Below are 22,382 nucleotides of genomic sequence, written 5' to 3'. Positions count from 1 at the left end.
GTCGCTGTCGCACGCCGGCTGACAGCAGCTAACTCTTCTGCCACACAAATAATAATTAGCTCTGTCCTTTTAGCTGCGCGCCATCGATCAGCTGTATTGATGATTCCATCACCGCTGGCTGTGGGTGCTCTTCACTGCAGATACGAAGCGTTTGTGAAAGTTCAATAAATTAGATTTTCGGATCTTTTCAGTTCTAACAAGGCAGGAAAGACCTGAGTCGAGATTTAACAAAGCAAGAGCTCTTAAAGGCTGCTGATGATCGATGTTAATATCGTTATTAAATGCCTGAAAAGATAAAAAACAACAATCTATGTGTCCGTCTGTCAATACTGTCTGACTTCCTGAGAACGTCAAAGAGGTGCATTTGTTGGGACTATTTTCAGAGGCGGATTAATCCACATTTGGTGCTCTAGTGAGTAACTGTGGCTTCTGTAAGTTCTCAGATCATTTACTTAAGTGACAAAACCACTGTGCTAAAGTACACAAATACACAAAGATGGAATAAATCACACAGGCACAAAGTAAAGGGAAATTCTGTTTTTATTTTCAAAAGTTGTACTTCAAAACCACTAAGGTCATTTATAAGGCATTCACAATAATTCTCTCTTGTTTTGGTTTTTGGACATTTGAGACAGTTCTTGATGCTTTCAGAGAGGATTTCCTACAACAGGAGTACAGCTAAGGCACAGCACTACTCCCAGAGAGAGAGAGAACAACAGACAAAACCAAGCACACAGCCAGAAAGACAGAAATGGCACTGGGAAAAACAAACCGAACAAAAAATAGGTTGGACATAAAAGTAACAGAGCAGGCAAAAATAAAAAAGTATGGAAAGAACAAACCTGTGGGATTTTCCTCCAGAATCTGAAGACTATCATCAACATCTAAACACTTTCACACCATCAAGTTCCTTTAAAAATGATCACATCACAGCGTCCAGACAATCGGACCTTTCTATGTCATTAACTTAAAAACTGTACATCATCTGAGTATTTTACAAAATACTGATTTACATCGACTCATGGTCATATGAAAAATACTTATTGGACATTAAATGGCTCGTAATTTTCAAATCAACTTTGAGCACAAAGAAAAAAAATAAAAAATAAAAAGTGAGTTTTTCGTCATTTTAAAAAATATTTTCCTACAGTTTTTTAATGTTCAGGACTTCCTTGAAGAATCTGAAAAGACCTCAGACACAAAAACAAACAAACAAAAAAACCCAAAAACAATTACTATGATCATGGATCAAATTACGACAACTTTGGGCGACTGCAGCCGTGACGATCAATGTTTAAACTTTATGACGAGTGTTTCTGACCGGCATCTGGGGTAAAAAAAAATATTAGACTTTATCCCATAATTTCAACATTTAATCACATCAATTCATAATTTCAAGACAGCATCTCATCACAATGCTCTAGTGGCCGTAATCTTTATTACAGCAGCAAAGGAGGAAGTCAGGTGAAGTTGCATAAGGCGACAGATCAGCGCAGGAATCATCCTTAATGTAAACGCGGTTATATTAATGCTCTGAATGTTTTGGTCCTGTGCACTGAGACCATGTGCTGATCCACAACCCAAACATCTGGTAACATCTGCCCCATGCCTCCATCATCCCACACAATAAATTATATAATAGTTACAATCTTTTCTTGAATAAATATGACGTGCAGTTCATGTTTTTACTTTAAGTGCCAACTGTTCATTCTGAGTTTCACCCTCATGGTAAAAAAAAAAAAAAAATTGGAAAAAAAAATGTTGAAAAACTAATTTTCAACAAACTATGAAGAGAAGAGTTTTGATGTGGGGTTCAAGTCATGCTGCAGAGATATTTAGTTTAGTTAGCATGCTAACCAGCTAGCCTCCACCTCTTTTTCACTAGCTGCACAGCTAACAAGCAACAGCAGCAACAGTTAGCAGCAGTTGGCCGTTACTCCGGGGACATGCTGCCCCCGATCTGTTGGAAATCTAATTTCAAGAGGCAGCCAAGTTTCTTTCTTTTTGAAGATACTTTAATGAGTTGATTTGTGGTCGTTTACCTTCAGACAGCCAGGCTAGCCTTTTCCCACCATTTCAAGTCTCCATGCTAAGCTAACGAGCTGCAGCCTATTCTTCTACTCTAAAGTCATGAGTGGAGTCAATCTGTCTCCAGCTACTTCAGTTGTAACACTGTTTTGCTGTGAAGCTCCAGAAATGATCTGTGGACTATGAAACTTCACTTGACGACCACCCATCAGTGTGGAGGGAAGAGATATGAAACATCAGTTTAAAATAAGCAGCTGTACTTGAGCGCTGTGGTCAGATAAAACTCGTAGCTGTGAAATAGTTCAAAATGGGCGAGGATGCTGCTCAGATCCCCTCAAAACATTTACCATCAGTCCTGACAAACACTTGAAGGCCTTTTAGAAACAAAGGCAGATGTTTTTGTCCAAAAAACAAAAAAGTCACCCACTGCACCAAATATCAGCATATCAAATAGTAGTCATTGACTAAAAAAAAGAAAAATGTTTCTATAAACTTCTGAATAAATAACTTGCGTACGTCGCAGTTGCACGCTTTGACACAGTCACATCAGATAAAAAAAAAATGTGTGTGAAGTAAAAATAAAATAAAAACAGGAGGTGAATCTCTTCTGAGTTCCAGCATAGCGGACGTCTCACACTTCAAGTCTCAGGCGGTCTGAAGGATTCAGACATGGCACGGCAAGAAAACAAAGAATCAGAATACAGAGCTGTCGGTGTCAGGAGGGAGATCAGTGAGTCCTTTATAATAAAACTAATGTTGGTGGCTGAAAGAAACTGAGCACCTTCACTAAAGTACAAATCTAAGAAGTACGTGTTCGACTAATAATGCGCTTTTTACTTCTGACAGCTAAAGTTAGTTTAGTTAGTTTGTAGATTTGGAATTCACATAAAACAGTAGCACTTCAAAATAAGATGGAGTTTTAAAGATAACAACCTGCCAGTAAGTAAACATCCTAAAAAATTAGCACTTTTGCTTTGTAATACTTCTTTTACATTTGTGCATTTCTTCTGGTGGCATTTATGGCTCCAACTAACTGTTACTTTGATTTTATTTGATCTTTCAAGGTCAGAAAATTGTGAGAAATGTTGATTAGTGTCCTCAAGTGTCTATTTTTGTCCACAACCCAAAGATATTCAGTTTATTGTCAGAGGAAAAACACAGAAAATATTCACATTTAACAAGCGGACATCACAGAATTTAGACTTAAAATGACTTGAAACAATAAACTGACCATCAAAATAGTTAGAAAATAGGTGAATATTTTAACAGTTCATGAGTGATCAATAATCTTTGCAGCACTAGTTGTATTTACAACTTCAGTAAAGGATCTTCGTACGTATTCCACCATTTCAGTGTTTTTTCTGATCTAGTTACAGTCGAAGTCGAACGTGATTTTTACCAACTTAATCTGTGGATGTAAATTGAAAGAATGATATAAATATATTACGTAAAAATTGATCAGAATTTCCCTCTTGACACACAGCTGGCTGTCTGAGAACGTCAATGGTTGCTCTTGAGTTTTTTGAGGCTCATTATCTCAAAACGATGAGAGCTTTTTGTGTAGTTTGAAGCCTGTTGTCCCGAGATTTAATCATGTAAACTCTCAAGAAGTCAGACACTGTAATGTGCTGATAGTGATTGACTATCAATTAACAACAAGACAATACTTAATAGAAAAGTGAACACCCTGAAAGTGTTTTGTTCTCTTGACATCAATTTATTGTTGTGAATTTCGATCTGAATTTTAACTTGTGTTTACTGATTTTTAGCTTGGAGTTGATTTTAAATACGAGACTTAAAAACAAATCTTTTCCAAGTAACTAAATATTTTGCAGGACACTTTAAATCCGTGTAAATTTTTAATGTCAATGCAGATGTGCTTTAAGAGATTTCTGGATCATTGGAGACCTTTAATATTTTATCATATTATTTTAGACCAACATCACAATTTTTAATTCATCTTAAGAGTTTTTTGCTATAATGATCCTACAATTGAGCAACCATGTCCGTTTTCATCATCTGAATGTTAAAGAACACTTGTACACTTAAACTCAGGGAAACACTCACAACAAGAGGTATAGATTTCTTCTCTCACACACACACACACACACTCATGGACGGACACACACACCTCTGTAGTCCGACAAACGTTGAGAGCAGCCGACTGAATGAGGACTGAGCGTTTAAGCCAGTTTCTCATCTTCCTGTCGCTGCCTGTAAAGTTCGATCCATCCGTCTCCTTTCACTCCGACGTTGCACAAATTAAAATAAATAAATACCAGACACAAACGGGATGTCAGCCCCGTGTCTTCCTTCATTTACTCCTCTCCTTTATCTCCGTCCGGCCGTCTGCTACCTGATCCGTCCGTCTTCTCTGGGCGGGGTGAGTTCAGACTTCGGGTCGGGGCTGGCCGAGCTCCACACGGTGAGACCGCAGCGCTGCATGACGGGACAGGCGCTGGGTCCCATCGAGCAGACGTCTGCGGCTGACCAGTGGCCCTCCAGCAGCCGGTCCAGCCAGCGACGCAGCGGCGCCCCCGTCAGGCCAGCGTTGGCCTCCGCCTCCTCCACCGCGCCCAGGCTCACCGGAAGTCGCAGCACCGGGTTCAGGCCGTGGAAACTCTGCTCCATGTAAGAGTTTCTGGGCGGGCCGCCATGCAGCCGCAGGGCGTCCTCTGGAAGATGGAGGGGAGAGAAGAAAGGAGAATTTAAGATCAAATTTAAAAGCTGGAGAGGACATTTAGAAAACAGTCGTCAAAAAAAGAAATGAATGTTAAGCATCATCATTTGTGACCTCACGGTGAAATCTGTGGCTAAATCAGTTAAACCTGTTTTTCAAGTTGCTTTGATACTTAATGTTACTATTTATTTATTCTCAGTGTGTTCAGGACATTTCAGTGCACTGGTGTCATTTTGGATTATACATTTATTATAAAACTCAAACTTAAATTTGCTGCTCGTTTCTCTCATCTCTGTCACAAATGTTTGCTAACATTAAAAAAAGCCTCTATCAGAATATATTATTTCCCAATATTGGTCTCGCCAAAAAAAAAGTATTGGTTGGGCTCCAATTTAAAAACAATTCTATCATTTCATTTTTGCTTGTTTTACAAAACAACGTGTAATTCTCAATTAAACTGAATGTTTTGGTTTGAAGACACTTTGAAATTCCTTCAAATATCAGCAGTGATTTTGTTAAACGACCTTCTGGGTTGTTCCAAGAGGCGAACGTGTTGTGTTTTAACATACAGGCGCCGGTCAGAGGCATGGATACAAGAGCAGATAACACAACAAACACACTCCGATCACATCACGTCACATGCCATCTTCACTTTATGAGTCTGGCCAATAAAAGCTCCCCGTCTATTAATGAACCAGGCTTTACTTAGAGGTCTGCAGTGATCCCCTGCACACACACAGAGGCCTGCAGAGGTCAAACAAATCAAACAGTAACCCAGAGGAGGCTAATTCAGAAAGAGGTGACCCTGTGTGTGTGTGTGTGTGTGTGTGTGTGTGTGTGTGTGAGTGGATACTGACACTATAAATATGTGTGCATGGCGCTGACAGCTGTGGCAGGAGGCCTCTGTGTTTGTAATTTAAGTATTGGACCTGCTATTGACACACACACGACAGTAACTAAAGCTCTTGAATATCATTTCAACAGGTGTTTCCACAACACGCTAAAGTAAGTAACACTCAACTATGTGATATTGCCCAAAATTGCAGTAATACTGAAGCAGTATTTTACACGTCACTAAATAAATAATGTTTCAAGTAAACTGGACCTAGTCAAGTACAGAGAGGGAGTTAGGAGAGAGAGTTAGGGAGAGAGAGATAAGTAGAGGAGGAGGTAGGTAGAGAAGGCCAGAGGTAGGTGGTTAGAGAGAGGAAGAGAGACAGATGTAGGGAGAGGGAGAGACAGGTACATAGAGGGGGAGACAGGTATAAAGAGGGGGAGACAGGTACATAGAGGGAGAGACAGGTATATAGAGGGGGAGACAGGTATAAAGAGGGGGAGACAGGTACATAGAGGGAGAGACAGGTACATAGAGGGGGAGACAGGTATAAAGAGGGGGAGACAGGTACATAGAGGGAGAGACAGGTACATAGAGGGGGAGACAGGTACATAGAGGGGGAGGTAGGTGAACATTCTTGCGATAATCACTTTTCCTGTGTTTGCAGCTCACCTTGCTGTAGAGGCTGTTGTCGGTGGAAGTCCAGCGGAGCCACGATGAAGCTGGTCTGACCCAGCGGGTTCCAGTGGTGCAGCACCTTCAGCGTCCACACGCCGGGCCTCAGCGGCGGGGTGAGTGGCGGGCGGTAGTGGGTGACCTCAGCGGAAGCGTCCACCAGGATGTCGTAAGTGGCGGCGATGACGTTGGTGGGGTCGACCCACACCACAGTGGCCGTCAAGTTGCTCTGGCCTCGGCTCCAGCGCTGCACGGCCACTGGCTCGTCCTCGGGCCCCACGAGAGCCCCCCAGTTCCTGAAGAGACGCTCCTTCGGATCCCAGTCCGTCCCGACCTGAGAGAACAGGAATGGAGGATGATTTTAAGGTTTAACAAAAGTTACAGTTTTACTTCAGACTCGTCTGGCCCCAGTATACATTTGTCCTCACCTTTAGATCCTGCAAACAGAAAATGAACTTGCTATGACTTCATTTGAATCCCTTCTACAATCTTTAATCTCTACATTCAGTGTGCAGTCTTCAGTGTTTCTGTGCCCTGACACTTCTCTGTATGATCATTATCATTTCTGTTATTTTATCACAGTGGCATGTGTCTTTTTTTAAATAGGGTTTTGTTAGATTTTCTGTGAAGGATGTCGTGACTTACTGTAGAGCTGAACAAATAAAGCTCATTATCACAATAACTGTGACACAAACCTTGCACTAATTTAATGTGCAGACAATTATCAATTTGGAAGCAATTTATTTTCTCAATCTGGGGAAATTTCACCTTTTAAATGGCAATGATTATGTACATGTTTAGGCCTCATGCAACAGTTAATAGCCATTAATGATATAAATCCTTTTTATAAGTTTGACAACATTTCTTTATATCATGAGCTTAACAGCTGTTTGAGCCCAAAATGTGCTGGTTATAAAACTGTGTCTGACCTGGATGTGCTGCAGCCTGTTGGTGGGCTGGGGAGGGCTGACCAGGGTGAAGTGGTCTTTGGGCGTCACCCACGTCTCCAGGCTCTCCAGCTGGGTGGAGGCTCGGTTCGTGGCTGCATGACGCACCAGGTAGCCTTGGAACTGGTCTGACAAGAAGTAGAGGTGGACGGACACTGGGTGGCCCATTGCCATGTACCTGAGAGAGACACACAGAGGTTTCTTATATTCTAAAATGGTTCAACCAGATCACCAGACTCCCGCTGAATTTTGTGAGCTGTCGCATTGGGAGAAACTTCGCAACGCTGTCTCTGGCAAATTCTGAATCATTTGGGCCTTTTTGTAAATTCAGCAAATGTTCTACATCAAGTCCTTTTTTTGCATAAAAAACATGGTGTCCCAGTTATGTACACAGGATTTTTTATACTGCGCGGCTTACAGCTGTCCACTTGATGTTAATGTCAGGTCTCAATTTCCTCATAAAATAAGTGCCAACATGGAGCTGGAGGCAAAATTTGGAACAGCCTCTGTTAGAGTGCCGACTCCGCACAAACACACTGCTTACAAGTTTGTGACAATAATGCCCAATTTGGTGTCTCCAAAGTAAAAGAGGAAGAAGAGAGTTCATGGTTTTCTTCACTGACATGCAGGCTGTGTTTTCAAACATTAACAGATTAGCGTGGACGTGGTCTGAGATGTTACTTACATGAAATCACAGGTTGAAGGGAACAGACTAGTCCTGTTTTAACTCCCCCTTCAGCCCCCCTTCACACACACACACACACACACACACACACACACACACACACACGCACACACACACACGCACACACACACACGCACACACTTCCCATAAAGCTGCCCGCACCCATTCAAGCCACCAATCCCCACCCGAACTCCAACAAGTACCTCCTTGTACCTACTGTGGGTCTCCACCCCACACACACTCACTGCTGGAAAAACCCAGTCTGTGCAGACACTGTGGCCCGATTGTACCCCAGGACAAGCTAACGTTATCTTCATATGTAATTCGGACTCACAAACACACACTGGTGGTGAGTTTAGTGGAAAGACACATTTCATCTGCCAGTCCTCCTCGCTGCTCTAACACAGTTTCTCTCAGCAAAGAGGACAAGGCCCAAATTTATGACCCAAATATAAATCACCTAAATACACTTGGGACGAGTGAGAATTGATACCTGTGTATATTCGCCTGACAGCCAGAACCAAATGTAGCACAGACTTTTGTCCTCACACCTGTAATTCATTTAAATTGGTCTGTGTCGTTTCCTGTTCACACCAACTAAACCAGAAGCCGTAAACTTCAAGTCAAGACTATCAGATGACTCACTGATTGTTTTGGTGACTGTCACATGAGTTTTTATTTTGTAACCGTCAGAAAGTGAAGCTGTACTTTACTGAATCTTATTGGATTATGCTGATGTTGCAGTTTTACAAGGCAGCGCACAAGCTAACACTGCAATTCTAATGCTCACTTTCTGATTTGTCTTCTGAACTGGTGCAGTTTGTTTCATGTGTGAAAGCAAAAAGATTTGGTCATAGAACGAATCACTGGAACCAGACCAGCAACCCACTTCTCTGCAGTGCTGGTTTAGTTGTTTGGCTCACACCAGTGTTCGATTGGCAGCTTCTAAACCAAACTAAACAACCCAAACTAAACAGAAAAACACACCAGTCTCTGTTTGAGATGAACCAAACAGGTTCTGCAATAAAGAATAACATCTCAGACCACCAGGGGCCACGTGGGAAGATACATGAACCAAAGATCTGATGTAGTAATGGTTTGTCTGTGTGTCCAGGTAAAGGAACATACTGTTTTTTAGAACTGGTCACCTGCTTGCATAACCTCTCCTCAATAAAAGTTGGATGGAACTATTGACTCCACTGCACCTCATGACTACCAGAGGAAATGAACACAGAGTCCAGACAGGAGTATCCACATCTATGGTTGGGCATGAATCAGCCTTAACTGGGAAAGAACTTCTGCACCCATAAACCCTGTTCACAAACTGCTGGAGCCTGGACAACTGATAGTCTAGGGCATGCTCAGGACAAAATGATCCCTAAAGTCCCTCCCAGTCCATCATTTTAAGGGTTAGTGAGCCCTTTTGATCCTACAGAAACTGAGAACCCCTGGAATGTCCCAAAGCATTCCTCTATAACATTTAAGAACCTCTTAGATCATCATCAAGAACTGTCACAGCCTGAAAAAACACACACAAGAGCTCCTTAACAAACCCCTGGAACCACATGTAAGCACCGTCCACACCAAGAACCATGATGATGTCCGTAACAATGTGAGCATCCACACTGACGAACATCAATGTTCTGTAAACACCAAGCACACACTACATGCTCCATCTGCATCAGCTTTGTACAATGGATATTGATGACCTGCTGCTGCTGTACATTACACACAAACACAAAAGCCATGCCACGTCCAGCTGTCAATAAATCCACATCTGGTACTGATGCTCATACCTGCAGCTGTTGTCATTGGGGTGTCCCTGCAGCGAGCTGGCAGCGCGGGACAGTCCCATACGAGTGAAGGCGTGGTAGTGGGTGAGCGCAGAGTCTGATAGGCTGGCAGGGCCGTCTGTCTCCTGCTCGTAAATGTTTTCCCAGTAGGCCTGGAGGCCCGGGGTGCCTGAGGCATAGGTTCCATACAGGTAGGAGTCCAGCTGGTTGATGATCTCCTGACTGACGCTGGCCTCAAACTTCCTGGCAAAGAAGGTGGGCCTGGATGCTTGCTGTGGTCGGAAAAGACAGAGGGAGACGAGGGGGGTTCGTTACAGTGAGACCAACTTTGACCTTCAATAAAAAGTTTAAAAAATTAACAGACAAGACAACAAAGCATGAAACTAATCAACAAGCGAGTAGCCCACAAAGGACAAGTCATAAAATCAAGAAAATCATTAACAGAAAAAATGATTAACTGGTTCAGAATACAAGAAGGAAGTCCATGAGTGGGAGATCAACTCCTGCAACACATTAACATGAGTAGGAACACTGGTAGCATTGATTCAGACTGTAGTGGAATTTATTTCTGTTTGTCCAAATGTGAAACCACAGAGTCACAGTTCATGCAAGTTCAAATTAATCTCCAGAATCCAGTGAGGACACTCTGAAAGATACAAGTCTAGCCAGATTTAAAAAAAATATATATATTTATTTGTTTGCATATCTAAATATTTTTTGGAACTGTTGTTTTTGTCATGAGTGCTTTCACACAGCAAACATTAAGAGGAACTAAGTTGATTTTTCTGAGCGTTCCTGTCATGAATGAAGGCATCAAACAAACAAAAAGTATAAAATGCAAATAATGCCACAACTCATGAGAATGGCAGACCTGTTAATAGTTTGTATGTCTGCATCACCCTGTATTATATCACAGAGGACACAATATAATAAAGACGATGTGACATGTTCACAATGTTCTTGTGAAGAAAGATGAGGTCAAGTTATTATTCTAATATCTAATAATATTATTACCACATGAAAATAAAAACAAAAAAACTGAAAGACACTTCAGATATGAAAAAGAACATCTGAGAGCCGTCTGTCCTGCATCTCCTGGAACACCATAGTAAGGATTAGTCAAACACACACACACGGTCTGAAGGGAAGGAAGGGCGTGGTTTATGATGTCACAGGGAGGGTGTGACCTCACTAAACCAGCTCTTGGTGGCTCTTATTGGCAGCACCAGTGAGCCGGGAAACCTCCAACATAATGAAAACCACGAGGACTGCCCAGGCTGCAGCGGAGCTCTTTACTCAGCAGGACGATTTTATCTGCAGGGTTATTCCGAGTCTGTACACGACTAAAGACAACAGTAGAAACCACTAGTTACAGGGCCAGGAACCATTTTTGTTTCCTTCATCATCAGATCACAAGGAAATTATATAAAAGAGCCTTTACTGTATGTTCTTTATGTCTCTCTGCTCTTTCTAAAGGAGGCCAGCAATATATGATTACAGATGCTGCTGTCTTGTTGGAGCCGTTTCAGTTTAATTTGGTACATGCTACCTTTTTTTTTTTTTTACTTGTCTCTTTAGGGATGTTTCAGTTTACTATAATCTTACAGTAAAGCTTTAAATAATACCCATTTTCATTATTGAGATTTTATGTTTGGCCAATTAAATGTCTGGAAATTGCACAAAACGCTGCTCACAACTTCCCAGATTGAAGGATGAAATCAATATTCAACTTGTCTGAGTGACAATTAAATAAGACAACAGTCAGATTTAAGTGAAAACAGGGTTTTTAAAAAACCTATTACATTTATATTATATTTATTAAGATATGTTTATTGTTGATTTATCTGCTGATTGTTTTCTCAATGAATCAATTATATGGTCAATGAAATGTAAACAAACAGGTGCTGAAGCCCAAGATGACATATTCAAACTACTTGTTTTGTACAAAAGCAGTTATACAAAATATACAACTTCACTGTTATAGACGGCTAAGAAAAGCAGTAAATATCTATATTTAAGGAGCAGGAACCCATAAACCATTTGCATTGAATATTATCCAAATCAATAAATCGATCAAAGGGGCACTGTTTCACTTCAGTGTTGGGCTCAGACTCTTTCCTCCCTCTGCTGCTGCTATATCGCCTGATACTGGTCAAGTAGAAATCTCCAACTCCCCCCTTGCTCACGCTATAGATAAGAGAGGTACTTAATTCTGCCAAACTGGAAGGAATTAGGAGCATAATTAAAGACTCGCTCTGAAAACTTTGTAAAATGTGGGGCCCTTTCCTCAAGCAATGTACAAGAGAATCAAGTTACTGATTTTTTTATTTTTTGTTGACTCAGAGCAGAGCGACTGTTTCCCAAGCTGTCACTCTTACTTTCTTTTGGAAAATATTAACAAACACATTTTGCAGGGGGAAAAAAACAAACATAAATCATATCATCAGGTCTCCAATTTTTAAAAAGATACCTACGAGTTTCAACTAATTCACTAACAGAAATAAAGCGTGTGCTGTACATGTGTGTTCCGACCCTTACATTCAGGAGCCTCTTTCTCCCTGGCAAACCCTGGCATTATGATAATGACAACCTTAAAAAGCTCAGCGGCAACCAGCTACAAAGCTCTAAAAATACCAAGTGCCTCAACTGTACAGCTGTTTCCAGGATCAGCTCTTCTTATAGAAACCATCAGTAGCTTGACCACAGACGCTGTCCTCAGGTCTTTCGTTACAGGGAGCCAAGCGCCGCCCGCTCTAAGTTAAAGCAGCACCGCTAATTTGCGAATACGGAGCTATTCTGGTCGACAGCCGCCGAGGCTCTGAGTGGGAAGGGTGGACAGAATGGAGCGGATGGAAGCTCACGGTTGCTAACGTGATGACTGTCATCTTAAGGCTGAAGCTGTGCTCGGCTGTACCAGCAATTACAAAGATGATCACCTGCAGAAAGCCTTCTGACGACTGAGAGGGTGAAATGAGAGCAAATAATAATTTGTTCAAGAAATAATTATATACATCATCTAATGATGAAACCAGAGTCTAGCTGCAAGAAGACGAAGAAGAAGAAACACAACGCTGCAATACCGCTTTGTTGTTAAGCTCCAGAAATACTTTGTCGACTATGAAACTTCCAATGACTTTCCATCAGCAGATAATGACTGGATTTACATTTATGGGTGATCACAACAGTCTTAGAAAAGACCCTACCAAAAACACAGCTTTTTATCTGGACCAGTAGGGCGGGTGGTAGAATTTCAACAACTTGATGCCATTTTAAAGCTGGTAAACCAAGTGATTTAGTCATGCAAGTGGAGGTATATAAGAAACAAGACGTTGCTAGTCACAGAGGAAAGTGTTTCTCACCTGGAAGCGTGGCAGATCAGACGGCTTGAAGTCGTTGGGTGAGCAGCCGCACCAGTCCACGATGTGTTTGTACTGACATTTACATCCCAGTTTGCGGTTCCAGTTGGTGAGCCTCAGGTTGTTGTCCACCATGGTCTCACAGTGAGGGCTGTTCTCCAGCACGGTGTGGAAAAATGACTGAAAGACAGAAGTTTATTCACATTTACCTTCTAATCTCAACATCAAGTTTTAAAGAAATGTTAAAGCTGCAAATAAAGTTTAACTTCAAAGCAAGTCTAATAATAATTTCTTTGACTGATAAAGGACTGTGATGTGTTATCTCATTCTGTGAATAATATTTGTCATTCAAGGAGACAGTTCCTTGGTTGTTTTATTTAATTTCTAAAATCACATTTCATGTCATGGACTTAGAAAAATAAAAAAAAACCTGTTAAATCATCTATTAAATTAATTGTAAAATCCTATAACTGTAATCAAAATACTTTCTCTGTTTAAGCTAGAGTTATAAAAATGTGTCCCTCTGAGCTGAATGTCATAATTCCAGTGATTCTTTGTATGTGTACCGTCCAAGTCACAAACTACTGATTGTTCACTGGACAGGATTCAAATTTGTCCTGAACATCCAAAAATTTATAACATTAATTATGTAATAACTGCGTGTGTGTTTTATTCAAAAGGTAAAGGTAAATAAAAATGTCAGGAACATCTTTCAGCACCGTCGCCAAGACACATTTTGCAGCTATATTTTCTACACATCATAAGCAAGGCACTGTCTTTACATTTCCATAAACCGTGTCATATCAAGTTCACAATATATATCCATCAACATACTTTGCACCCACTTGTCAACAAACATGGCTGATTTTCAGGAGACCCAGCTACGTCAACGGAAGTGTTTGTAGCGCCCAAAACAGGCAGCCATTTTAAATCAGAACACTGTTCTTCAAACCCAATCCGATTAGTTTCTGTGCTTAAAACTAAAACTTTGTGACTAGACAGAAAAAAAACATCTTTTGTTTGAAACTGACGTTAGCAAAGTAGCTACTTACGACGTACAGCTGACAACACAAACATCCCGGAAACGGCTCAACAAACACTCTGCTGAGCGCCGACGTGTGTGGGCTACAGGTTGATTGGCAGTGGACCAAACCACTGTGAGGCACATGGAGGGGGGAACCAATCTTTTAAAAAATTAAAAACACTTTATTTCGTGTCTTTAAGTAGCACGGGTGTTTTTAACGCATGCTACTGTGTCTTTTTAAATTGTATATTTCACTGATATAGGTCATTGAGGGAGACAAATCTCTGTTTTTCCCAAGAAAGTGGGGTTCAAACCCCATATACCCCCGGGATTACCGGCACCCTCCCTCACGGGACCTTATTTCGGATCATATTTGTATGGCAGTGAAGGAAGACAGACTGATTTATTGATCCCGCTTGAATTGTGTCATGAATCACACACATAGTCAACATGGTCACAGCTTGTCATAAAACTCATGAAATGTAACAATGTAAAAATATGTAATTATAATCATTAGACAGCCACTAGAAAGGGCGTGACTTCAGTGCTGGGTAGTGCCGAAGTTACGCCCTGAACTTATTTCAGAAAAAATTAAATTGTGTCTTGAGTCACACATATGAAGTTTGTCAGTTTAAAGGGTAGTATTCCAAGTCAACAACTCAGTTTGTTATCAATAAAGTAAATATGACGTAGACAGAATTATCTTTTAATTTGATTACCATCATATGTGTCATTCATGGCGCAATTCTTGACCATTGTACACATTTCTTATGAAATAAGTGTCATATGAGGTCAACCGGCAAGGACGTGACCTCGGCTCTCTTTTTGGTCTTGAATAAAAACTTGAGTGCCACAGATCTTGCTTGAAATTTCACCAGAGCTGAAAAACCTCATGCTGACTGTCGTTTTTCTAAAAAATCCACGATATAAACTGGACAAAGCTCATTTGTGGGTGGGGTGGCATGGAACGACCCAGATGCTTAAAGCAGATTCATGAAACTAAATTGCTCAAGTGCACAAGTTATTTGGCTTCATATGCATCACCACCGTCCTCTAGTGTAATGTGCAGTCTAAAGGGTTACTTGAGTGTGTGCGTGTTACCTCAGCAGGCAGCAGTGTGTAGGCGTAGAAGCGCTTCATGCTGGTGACCAGCTCGTCTTTGGAGTTGACCACATAGTCAACAAAGGGCCGGTTGACCAGGAACCAATCAGAACCTCCGTCCACCGCGATGCCCTCTGGGATCTTGCGGTCCCCGAGCCGCCACATGTGGGTGTCACATTCATAGAAGAGTCGATCCAGACCCTGCTTACGGATGAAACTGAGAGGACACATGGCACACGAATCAGTGATGATACAATATGTCTACCTGGAGACAAATGTGCTGAGACAGACAGGTGGACTGTGTTTCTGTGAGATCACTGTCCAACCACTGATCAGTTACTGAACTGGTCAAATCCTGTAGACTTCGGTTCTGAAATAACAGCAAACTACCACTAAAATTACGTGAGTGGAAAAATGATCATATGAAAGGGAGAAAACGACTGTGATAAAGAGACTCTCTCACCGTGCGTTGTCTCTGCCGTGAGATTTGATGAAGTTATTGTTGCGATACTTGGACAGGAAAGCCACCAGCTGTTCATTGGTCCTGAGGGGAGAGAAAGCAGCTGTCAATCATCAACTCATCAATCAGCTGCAGATCTGACATCACAGAAACTCACTTCACATCACTCTGTAAACTCAGATCAGACTCATACGTCACTTTAGTGATCTATAGACAGTGATACTGTTGTTGTAGCCACCCTGACTGAGTGGCTAAATATACTCAAAGATCTCAATCTCTCATCTTGGACATCCATGATCAGGATATGAATGCTGATCACTTTGTTTTAATAGGATCATAAAAAGTGTGTTGGCAGTTGGATTTTTGACTTTAGATGGAGCCAAGCCAGCTGTTCATGTCTTCATCTTCTTATCTAACAAAAATCCCCCCAAACAAACAAACAAACAAAAACAGGAAAAGCTGATTTTTCAAACTGTCAAAATATTCTTTTAAGTATCTGAAGTTTAAACGCACCAAGACACTTGGAAAGATCCTAACTTCCCAGATGAGAAACATCTTGTGAGACATATAACCAGCTGTTGAAAGCAGAACGGCCTCAGTCAGATTTAAACATGTGTGAGTTACTGAACACAAACATGCCCACAAACACACACATGCACGTCTGCGGCTCGCCCTAACAGCTGTAATCAAATGTAATCAAAGCGATCTGTCTGCCGTCTGTCCTGTCTACTCATTAGGACGACACCGGGCTCGAGCCGTGTGCTCGCAGTACGTGCAGGGCGTGGCTGCGTGAACGTGCTGCGCTCTGCTTCAGGCCACACCGGAGCTGAGCGGCTCTCTCTCAGCTGGAAGAGGAAGACAAATAAACCGGTCCAGCTGTCCCAAACAGAGCGACATGGAGTCACTTTAATTACCCTAAATGGAGAAATGTTTTGCATTGTATAAAAGAACTGGATGCATCAGTCAAATGTCAGATTGCATCCTGCCTCAACATGGATCCATTAAAGGAATGAAATCCCTCTAACACCGACTGAAAAACAAAACAAAAACAACTACGTGGAATGTGAATTGCGTGAGTCTGTTTATGTGTTTTTCTTCCTCTTTCAGAAAAACACAGATGACGACACGTTTAGATATTTCAAGAGTTTGAAAACACAACATAAAAAATTAAACATGGACAAAATATGAGGTTGAGAGTGGACGTCTTAAAGGTCCAGTGTGAAGGATTAAGGAGGATTTACTGGCAGGAATGGAACATAACACACATGATAACACTTGTTATATTTTCATCATTATCACCTGAAACTAAGAGCTGTTGTGTTTTTGCTACCTTAGAATGAGAATGGATGCGTGAAAGTATACGAAAGTAACAGTCAAGTCAAAGTAAATCAATGTAGATGATTGATCCTCTGAACCTGAGCTGATATTCTGTTTCATATTCTAAAAGTTAGAGTGACCTTCCTTTAACAGTTTAGAGAGACACGTTCTGTTGCTAACAACACACACACACACACACACACACACACACACACACACACACACACACACACACACACACACACACACACACACACACACACACACACACACTCTGTTCCATTGACTCGCAGTCCATGTGCAGCGATGACGTCACAGCAGCTATTGATGGCTGTGCAAATGTTGTGGCTGTGTTATGGATTTTAGCTGGAAGGGTGTTCAGACAGTCGCTTCGATAGGAGGACAGAAGAGACTGGACCTGTGTGTGTGTGTGTGTGTGTGTGTGTGTGTGTGTGTGTGTGTGTGTGTTCATGTATTTATATCTACACATGTCAGCCTCTAATTGTTAGCACTTCTATGATTTGTGTTTTGGGGAAATTGGGCAGTTTAGGATCTGGCTTTCAGGTGTTTGGGGTTAGGGATGGAATCAAGATTAAATCATAGTTACAGTTTAGCATTCAACTTTATTTTAACTTCATTCAAGTGAGACTTTTCCTCAAATTTTCATCCAACACTAGTGGAAATCCAGAAGTACTAGTTTCAATGATGCAACGGAATTGGCACAAGTCGGCTTCAAATCCGTTCTACTATCCAAAAACAAAAGAAAACTTGAATTAACATGTTTTACCTCCATGCTAAACAACTGCTAGCTGCATATTAGAATAAGAGAGTGAGACCGAGTCTTGGCAAGTGTCTCAGGGAGAAAATAACATATATATTCATTCATTCATCTCATGAAAAATTAAGATTTGTTTGAAAGTAATACAAGAGGCTGAGGAAGCAGGCACTGTTTTGAATGGACCAATGGACCAGTATGCAGGGACTGCATACTGGGGCTGATTCTTGGCTAAAATACACATATCAAGCTGCTGAACAACAGGAACAAAGCTCACATGTGATCCTCCATTTCCAGAACCCAGCAGAGTTCACCGACACTCAGGCTTTCAGGAAAAGACACAAACATATCGAACATCTCGGCACCAGCTGAGCCAATCACGAGTCACTATATTGTCCATAAATCTCTTCATGCTACCTCTTTTCTTCACTGTCGCAGCTACAGCAACTAAATCACCACACAGTATCTCCAGCGATCACAGCCAAGCTCTTTCTTTAACAACGCATATCCCCTCAAATCCCCGAGCAGCAGGACAGCCGTTAACAGCCTTCAAAGCTACAGACTCCCGTTCCATTCAGAGTCGATGTTATTCAGGTCTACTGGCTGCGTAACCTGATCCATAAAACCTTAAACAAACCAAACACGGCCTGCAGGTCTGCGAGGCCACTGGTTAGTGGTCGTTAGCTGACACGGTGCTTTAACAGATCAATGTGCTGTGTGTTTGGCAGCAGCTTGACATGATGGGCAAATCTCTGACTGTTTTCTGCAGTGAGACAAAATGGTGGACAATAGAGGGACTTACAAGCAAACCAGAGTCTGTTTCAGTGAGATGTTTTCTATCTAATCTTTGGGCCTTGTTAGCTTTAAATAATGTGAATATTCATCCTCAGATTGTCCTGATAATAAATTGTTCATGTCAAGTACACTGAAAAACTGGCACAACTAAGAGGTGACAGCTCTGCTTCCTGCGTCTGACCCAGTTTCTCACCTGATGGGGTAGTCTGCAGCGCTGAGGTTGATGAAGAAGTCCCAGGACCAGTCGGCCATTTTGAGAAGGTCCTCCATGCTGCGCAGGTACATAGTCAGCAGGCTGGCTCCGCCCCAGATGGTGGACATCCGCCAGGGAGTCACCCGGATGTTCGGATAACGGCCAGCCAGAGACAGAACCTCTCTGTGGAGGTAGTTGGACCTCTGAGGAGGGAAGACGACAAGAAGGAAGGTCATTTTCTGTCGACCTGGGAGTTCTTAGCCGAAGCAGAAGCTTTAAGTAACCTGCCCAGCTGTGTCGTTTACATTTGTTGCCATTTTTAATTCCCCTATTTTTCTGTCTCTGGCACTGGAAGATGATGTGTTAGTTTGTAATCTCTTGCTTTCTTTCCTCCTCTGTGACAGTAAACTGGATATCTTTGGGTTGTGGACAAAACAAGACACCTGAGGACGTCATCTTGGGCTTTGAGAAACACTGAACGAGAAAAACAATGAATCCAGATAATAACTGACACAGGATGACAGTCAGTGGTCTCACCTGGTCTACATGGATGTAGTAGTAGTGTGACGTGTGGTAGATGGCCTTGAAGAGACGCTGGAACTGACGCGAGGCTCGGCCGTGGACGACCAAGACGAAGGCGATCCGTACAGGCACGAGCTGGGCAGCCTCTGAGGGGTCCTCTTCCCACTGTACGTTCACATTCGCCTTACCTGGACAGAGCAGAGAGGGGCTCATGACGCATACAGCATTGTAAACATATTTAAGTGGCTTCTGCTTTCACATCCTTCTTTAAATACAGCTCTCATCAGCACTAAGGTGGTGAATATAATCGTAGCGCTCATTTGTTTCTGCACAAGGGATGAAATGTTTTATTGATAAGTGGATAAACAGGAAATTAAGCAGGAACCATTTAAAAACCTAATCACTTTCGACAACACTCTCTTGTTTCAGCATCTCAAATGTGAGAGCTTGCTGCTTATATTTATCTTATATGACTGAAAATGTAATATTTTGGTCGTGGTCTGTTTCCTTCACCTCTCAGCTTACCTTTGTGATTTTCCCACCATTCTTATTGTTGACCTGGCTCTTATCAGCCTTCTGTAGTCTACGTGTACATTGGTATTTTTGGAAACTAGGTGTTTTAGCAGTTACAGAAATAACCAGCATATAACCATATAACACATTTGAAAATGGAAATCACACGACTGTTCACACACACATGAACAGGACACAGCCTGTATACTCTGTGGTTGGTTGCCAAATCACAAAAAACACAATGAACGAGAGAAACATGTGACAGTTCTTCACAGAATATTTTGTCGAAAATATCTTCTCTTTTCTTGGTCTGAGTAGCTGGTCTAAGACAACTTCTGTCAGCCTTGTTCTGGTCTCCAATCTTCACTTCCATCTTTCCTGGAAAATCTTCTGCATCTGTGGCCGGTTGAGCTAAATCTGCCTCTTGAATATACAAACCCTCTGACAGCCTAATGCTTCTCCATCATCACGTGCACTCTAAAGATGGCGCGGGTTGAGGCCTGCATTGCTTAATTAGTGACCGTCCTCAGCTGTTGGGCATGCTGGGATCAGAGTTTGAGGAGAAATGACTGTAATCAGGCAGCTTGGTCGAACGCGGCTGCGCAGACGGAGGCAGGCAGCGGGAGTGATGTCGTGCACGGCGAGGGGTGAGCACTTATGGCTGCATGAGCACAGAAACACCCTCTTATTCTCTTCAGAAGACCGAGCACACGTCAGTCAAACTCAGACCAGATCATCTGTCAGTGCTGCTCAGCGCGGCTTCAGTCTGTAGATATAATGACTGGTGTATCATCAAAGCAACCTATAATCATATAAATTAAACCTCAAACAGCCCAGGGAGGCTCCGAGAGCACAACTACAAGTAAATCATTAGTCAGCCTTTCCAAAAATAAGACTACAAACTGCTTGTTTAATTGGGGTGTAATTACACTGGGTGACTATCATCCTCGTGGTGAGCAGCCTCGCAGCGTCCATTCATGCTTCATCTCCCCGAAAATAGAGCTGGCATCAACTGGATGTCTCGTCCTGGCTCTGGCACGTGCCGGGTTAAAAATGTTCCTCAGAGGGTAAATGTGGATCTTTTGACGTTTTCAACCTGCCACTTCAAAGCAGCTGCCCATTTGTCGGATTCCTTCGCTTTCTGTCATTCATTGTCACCCTTTCATTTGTTAACTGGCTCAATCACCAGCTATGTTCACATAAAGGGACAAATCAGTCCCTAAATCATAGGTTAATACTTCTAAACTAACTGTGTACAATAATTATGTGTGCACGTACTCTGCATTACACCCATAACTGCAGGTTACTTTAACTTGGAAATATGCAACGCTAAATTCATCTGGAACATTCTTAAAAACTGTCAGTTTTTTTTTGTAAGTGGGACTTTGTCTGACCTAACTGACAAATCTGACGTTTTCAATTTCAATGTTACAACATTTTTGGCAAGAAACCTGAGTGAATTCTCTGGTTTTAGTGTCTCCAGCGTGAGGAGCTGCTGCATTTCTCTCTAAATCACAATCAACTGAATATTTCTAAGTTTCGCTCTTTTGGTTGGACAAAACAAGACATCTTACAAATCCATCCATTATCATGAATTCATCACCAACCTATCATCAATTTTCCTGGCATAGTTGAGTCTCAGAGTGTGTTGAGCTCACCTTCTATGGGGCAGTAGCGAGGCACCTTCTCGGGCATCAGCGCTCTCTCTTTGTGTTTGCAGTAGACCTCCACTATCTGCTGCCGACACTCGCGGCTCTTGGCTCTGGACAGAGCAGAGATGGCTTCCTTCCCGCTGATCTCACACTGCGGCTGCTCCTTCCTTGGCTCCAAACCGGGCGGCAGCCGAGTGGCCACATTCCTGTCCTGGTAGAATGGTGGATCCTGATTGGACCCCTGGACCGGTGCTGAGACTGTCGGCACCTGGGGGTAAGGTTTACGGATGTGGGTGCGGTTGTGGCCCATCAGTCTGGGTTGGACCGGAGGGTACTTGAGGACCTCATTTGCAGACTTTTCCAGCATGCTCTGTGCTTGGGCCTTATCCAGCTTGCGTTTGCTGTTTGCGACTGGCAGTCGCTGGCGTTGAGATCGAGCTCCCAGGTTGCTGTTGCTGTCAATGGTGTCAAAGTCTTTAGGGACAGAGTTCTCATTGTTGTTGCTGTCCGGACGAAGTTTCTCTTTAGGCCGGTGGGAGTGGTACACGTCCTGAGGGGGAGAGGAAAAAAACAAATGACATGACATCCTGTAATCCTGAAAGTGCTTCTTAGACTCTTCATGCAGAGAGGATAATAGAGGTGGGAATGTCAAGGCACGGCATCGTCTGGTATGATTCTTCACTGGAGAGGAACTGCTCTGACTGTGTTTTATTCCTCACCTGGCTGATTCTCTAAAGTTATGAGGGCAGTGAAACAGTGACAGACTCGCTGCAGCTAACTTTGTCGGCTCTGTTATGTTTGCAATTCTGTCTTTGCACTGAACTTCTGATTTAATTTTGTCATTTATAAGTGTTTCTTTATTTTTCTTCAGTCCTTTCTTTACACATGCTATTCATACAACTAATTAATATGTGTACAGTGATATTTGGCCAGGAAAATATTGTTATATAAAATCATCGCGGTCGCCCAAGCCTAATTGGAAAAGGGTGGAACAGTGAGAGAAGGAGCAGCCACTGGGCGGGTGGATGGAA

The 22,382-nt window shown here is 42.2% G+C and overlaps 1 protein-coding gene across 2 annotated transcripts in view; it reads right to left on the bottom strand.

Moving 5' to 3' along the window:
* Positions 1-522: 522 nt before the first annotated feature.
* Positions 523-22,382, bottom strand: part of LOC119014553 (xylosyltransferase 1-like) — a 32,679-nt gene continuing 10,819 nt past the window's right edge. For both annotated transcript variants that reach the window (XM_037089843.1, XM_037089844.1), the window contains exons 2-11: positions 21,358-21,901; positions 19,202-19,374; positions 18,665-18,867; positions 15,588-15,668; positions 15,125-15,341; positions 13,003-13,179; positions 9,647-9,915; positions 7,148-7,343; positions 6,216-6,552; positions 523-4,703 (exon numbers count right to left, since the gene is read on the bottom strand). In XM_037089843.1, coding sequence (XP_036945738.1) covers positions 4,381-4,703; positions 6,216-6,552; positions 7,148-7,343; positions 9,647-9,915; positions 13,003-13,179; positions 15,125-15,341; positions 15,588-15,668; positions 18,665-18,867; positions 19,202-19,374; positions 21,358-21,901 — 2,520 coding nt within the window. In that variant the 3' untranslated portion in view covers positions 523-4,380. The remainder of the gene's footprint in view (positions 4,704-6,215; positions 6,553-7,147; positions 7,344-9,646; positions 9,916-13,002; positions 13,180-15,124; positions 15,342-15,587; positions 15,669-18,664; positions 18,868-19,201; positions 19,375-21,357; positions 21,902-22,382) is intronic.

Source organism: Acanthopagrus latus, chromosome 23, assembly GCF_904848185.1.
Source record: "Acanthopagrus latus isolate v.2019 chromosome 23, fAcaLat1.1, whole genome shotgun sequence".
Classification (NCBI taxonomy): Eukaryota; Metazoa; Chordata; class Actinopteri; order Spariformes; family Sparidae; genus Acanthopagrus; species Acanthopagrus latus.
The sequence above is the reverse complement of the archived record's forward strand: the minus strand, read 5'-3'. Positions and strand labels throughout refer to the sequence as shown.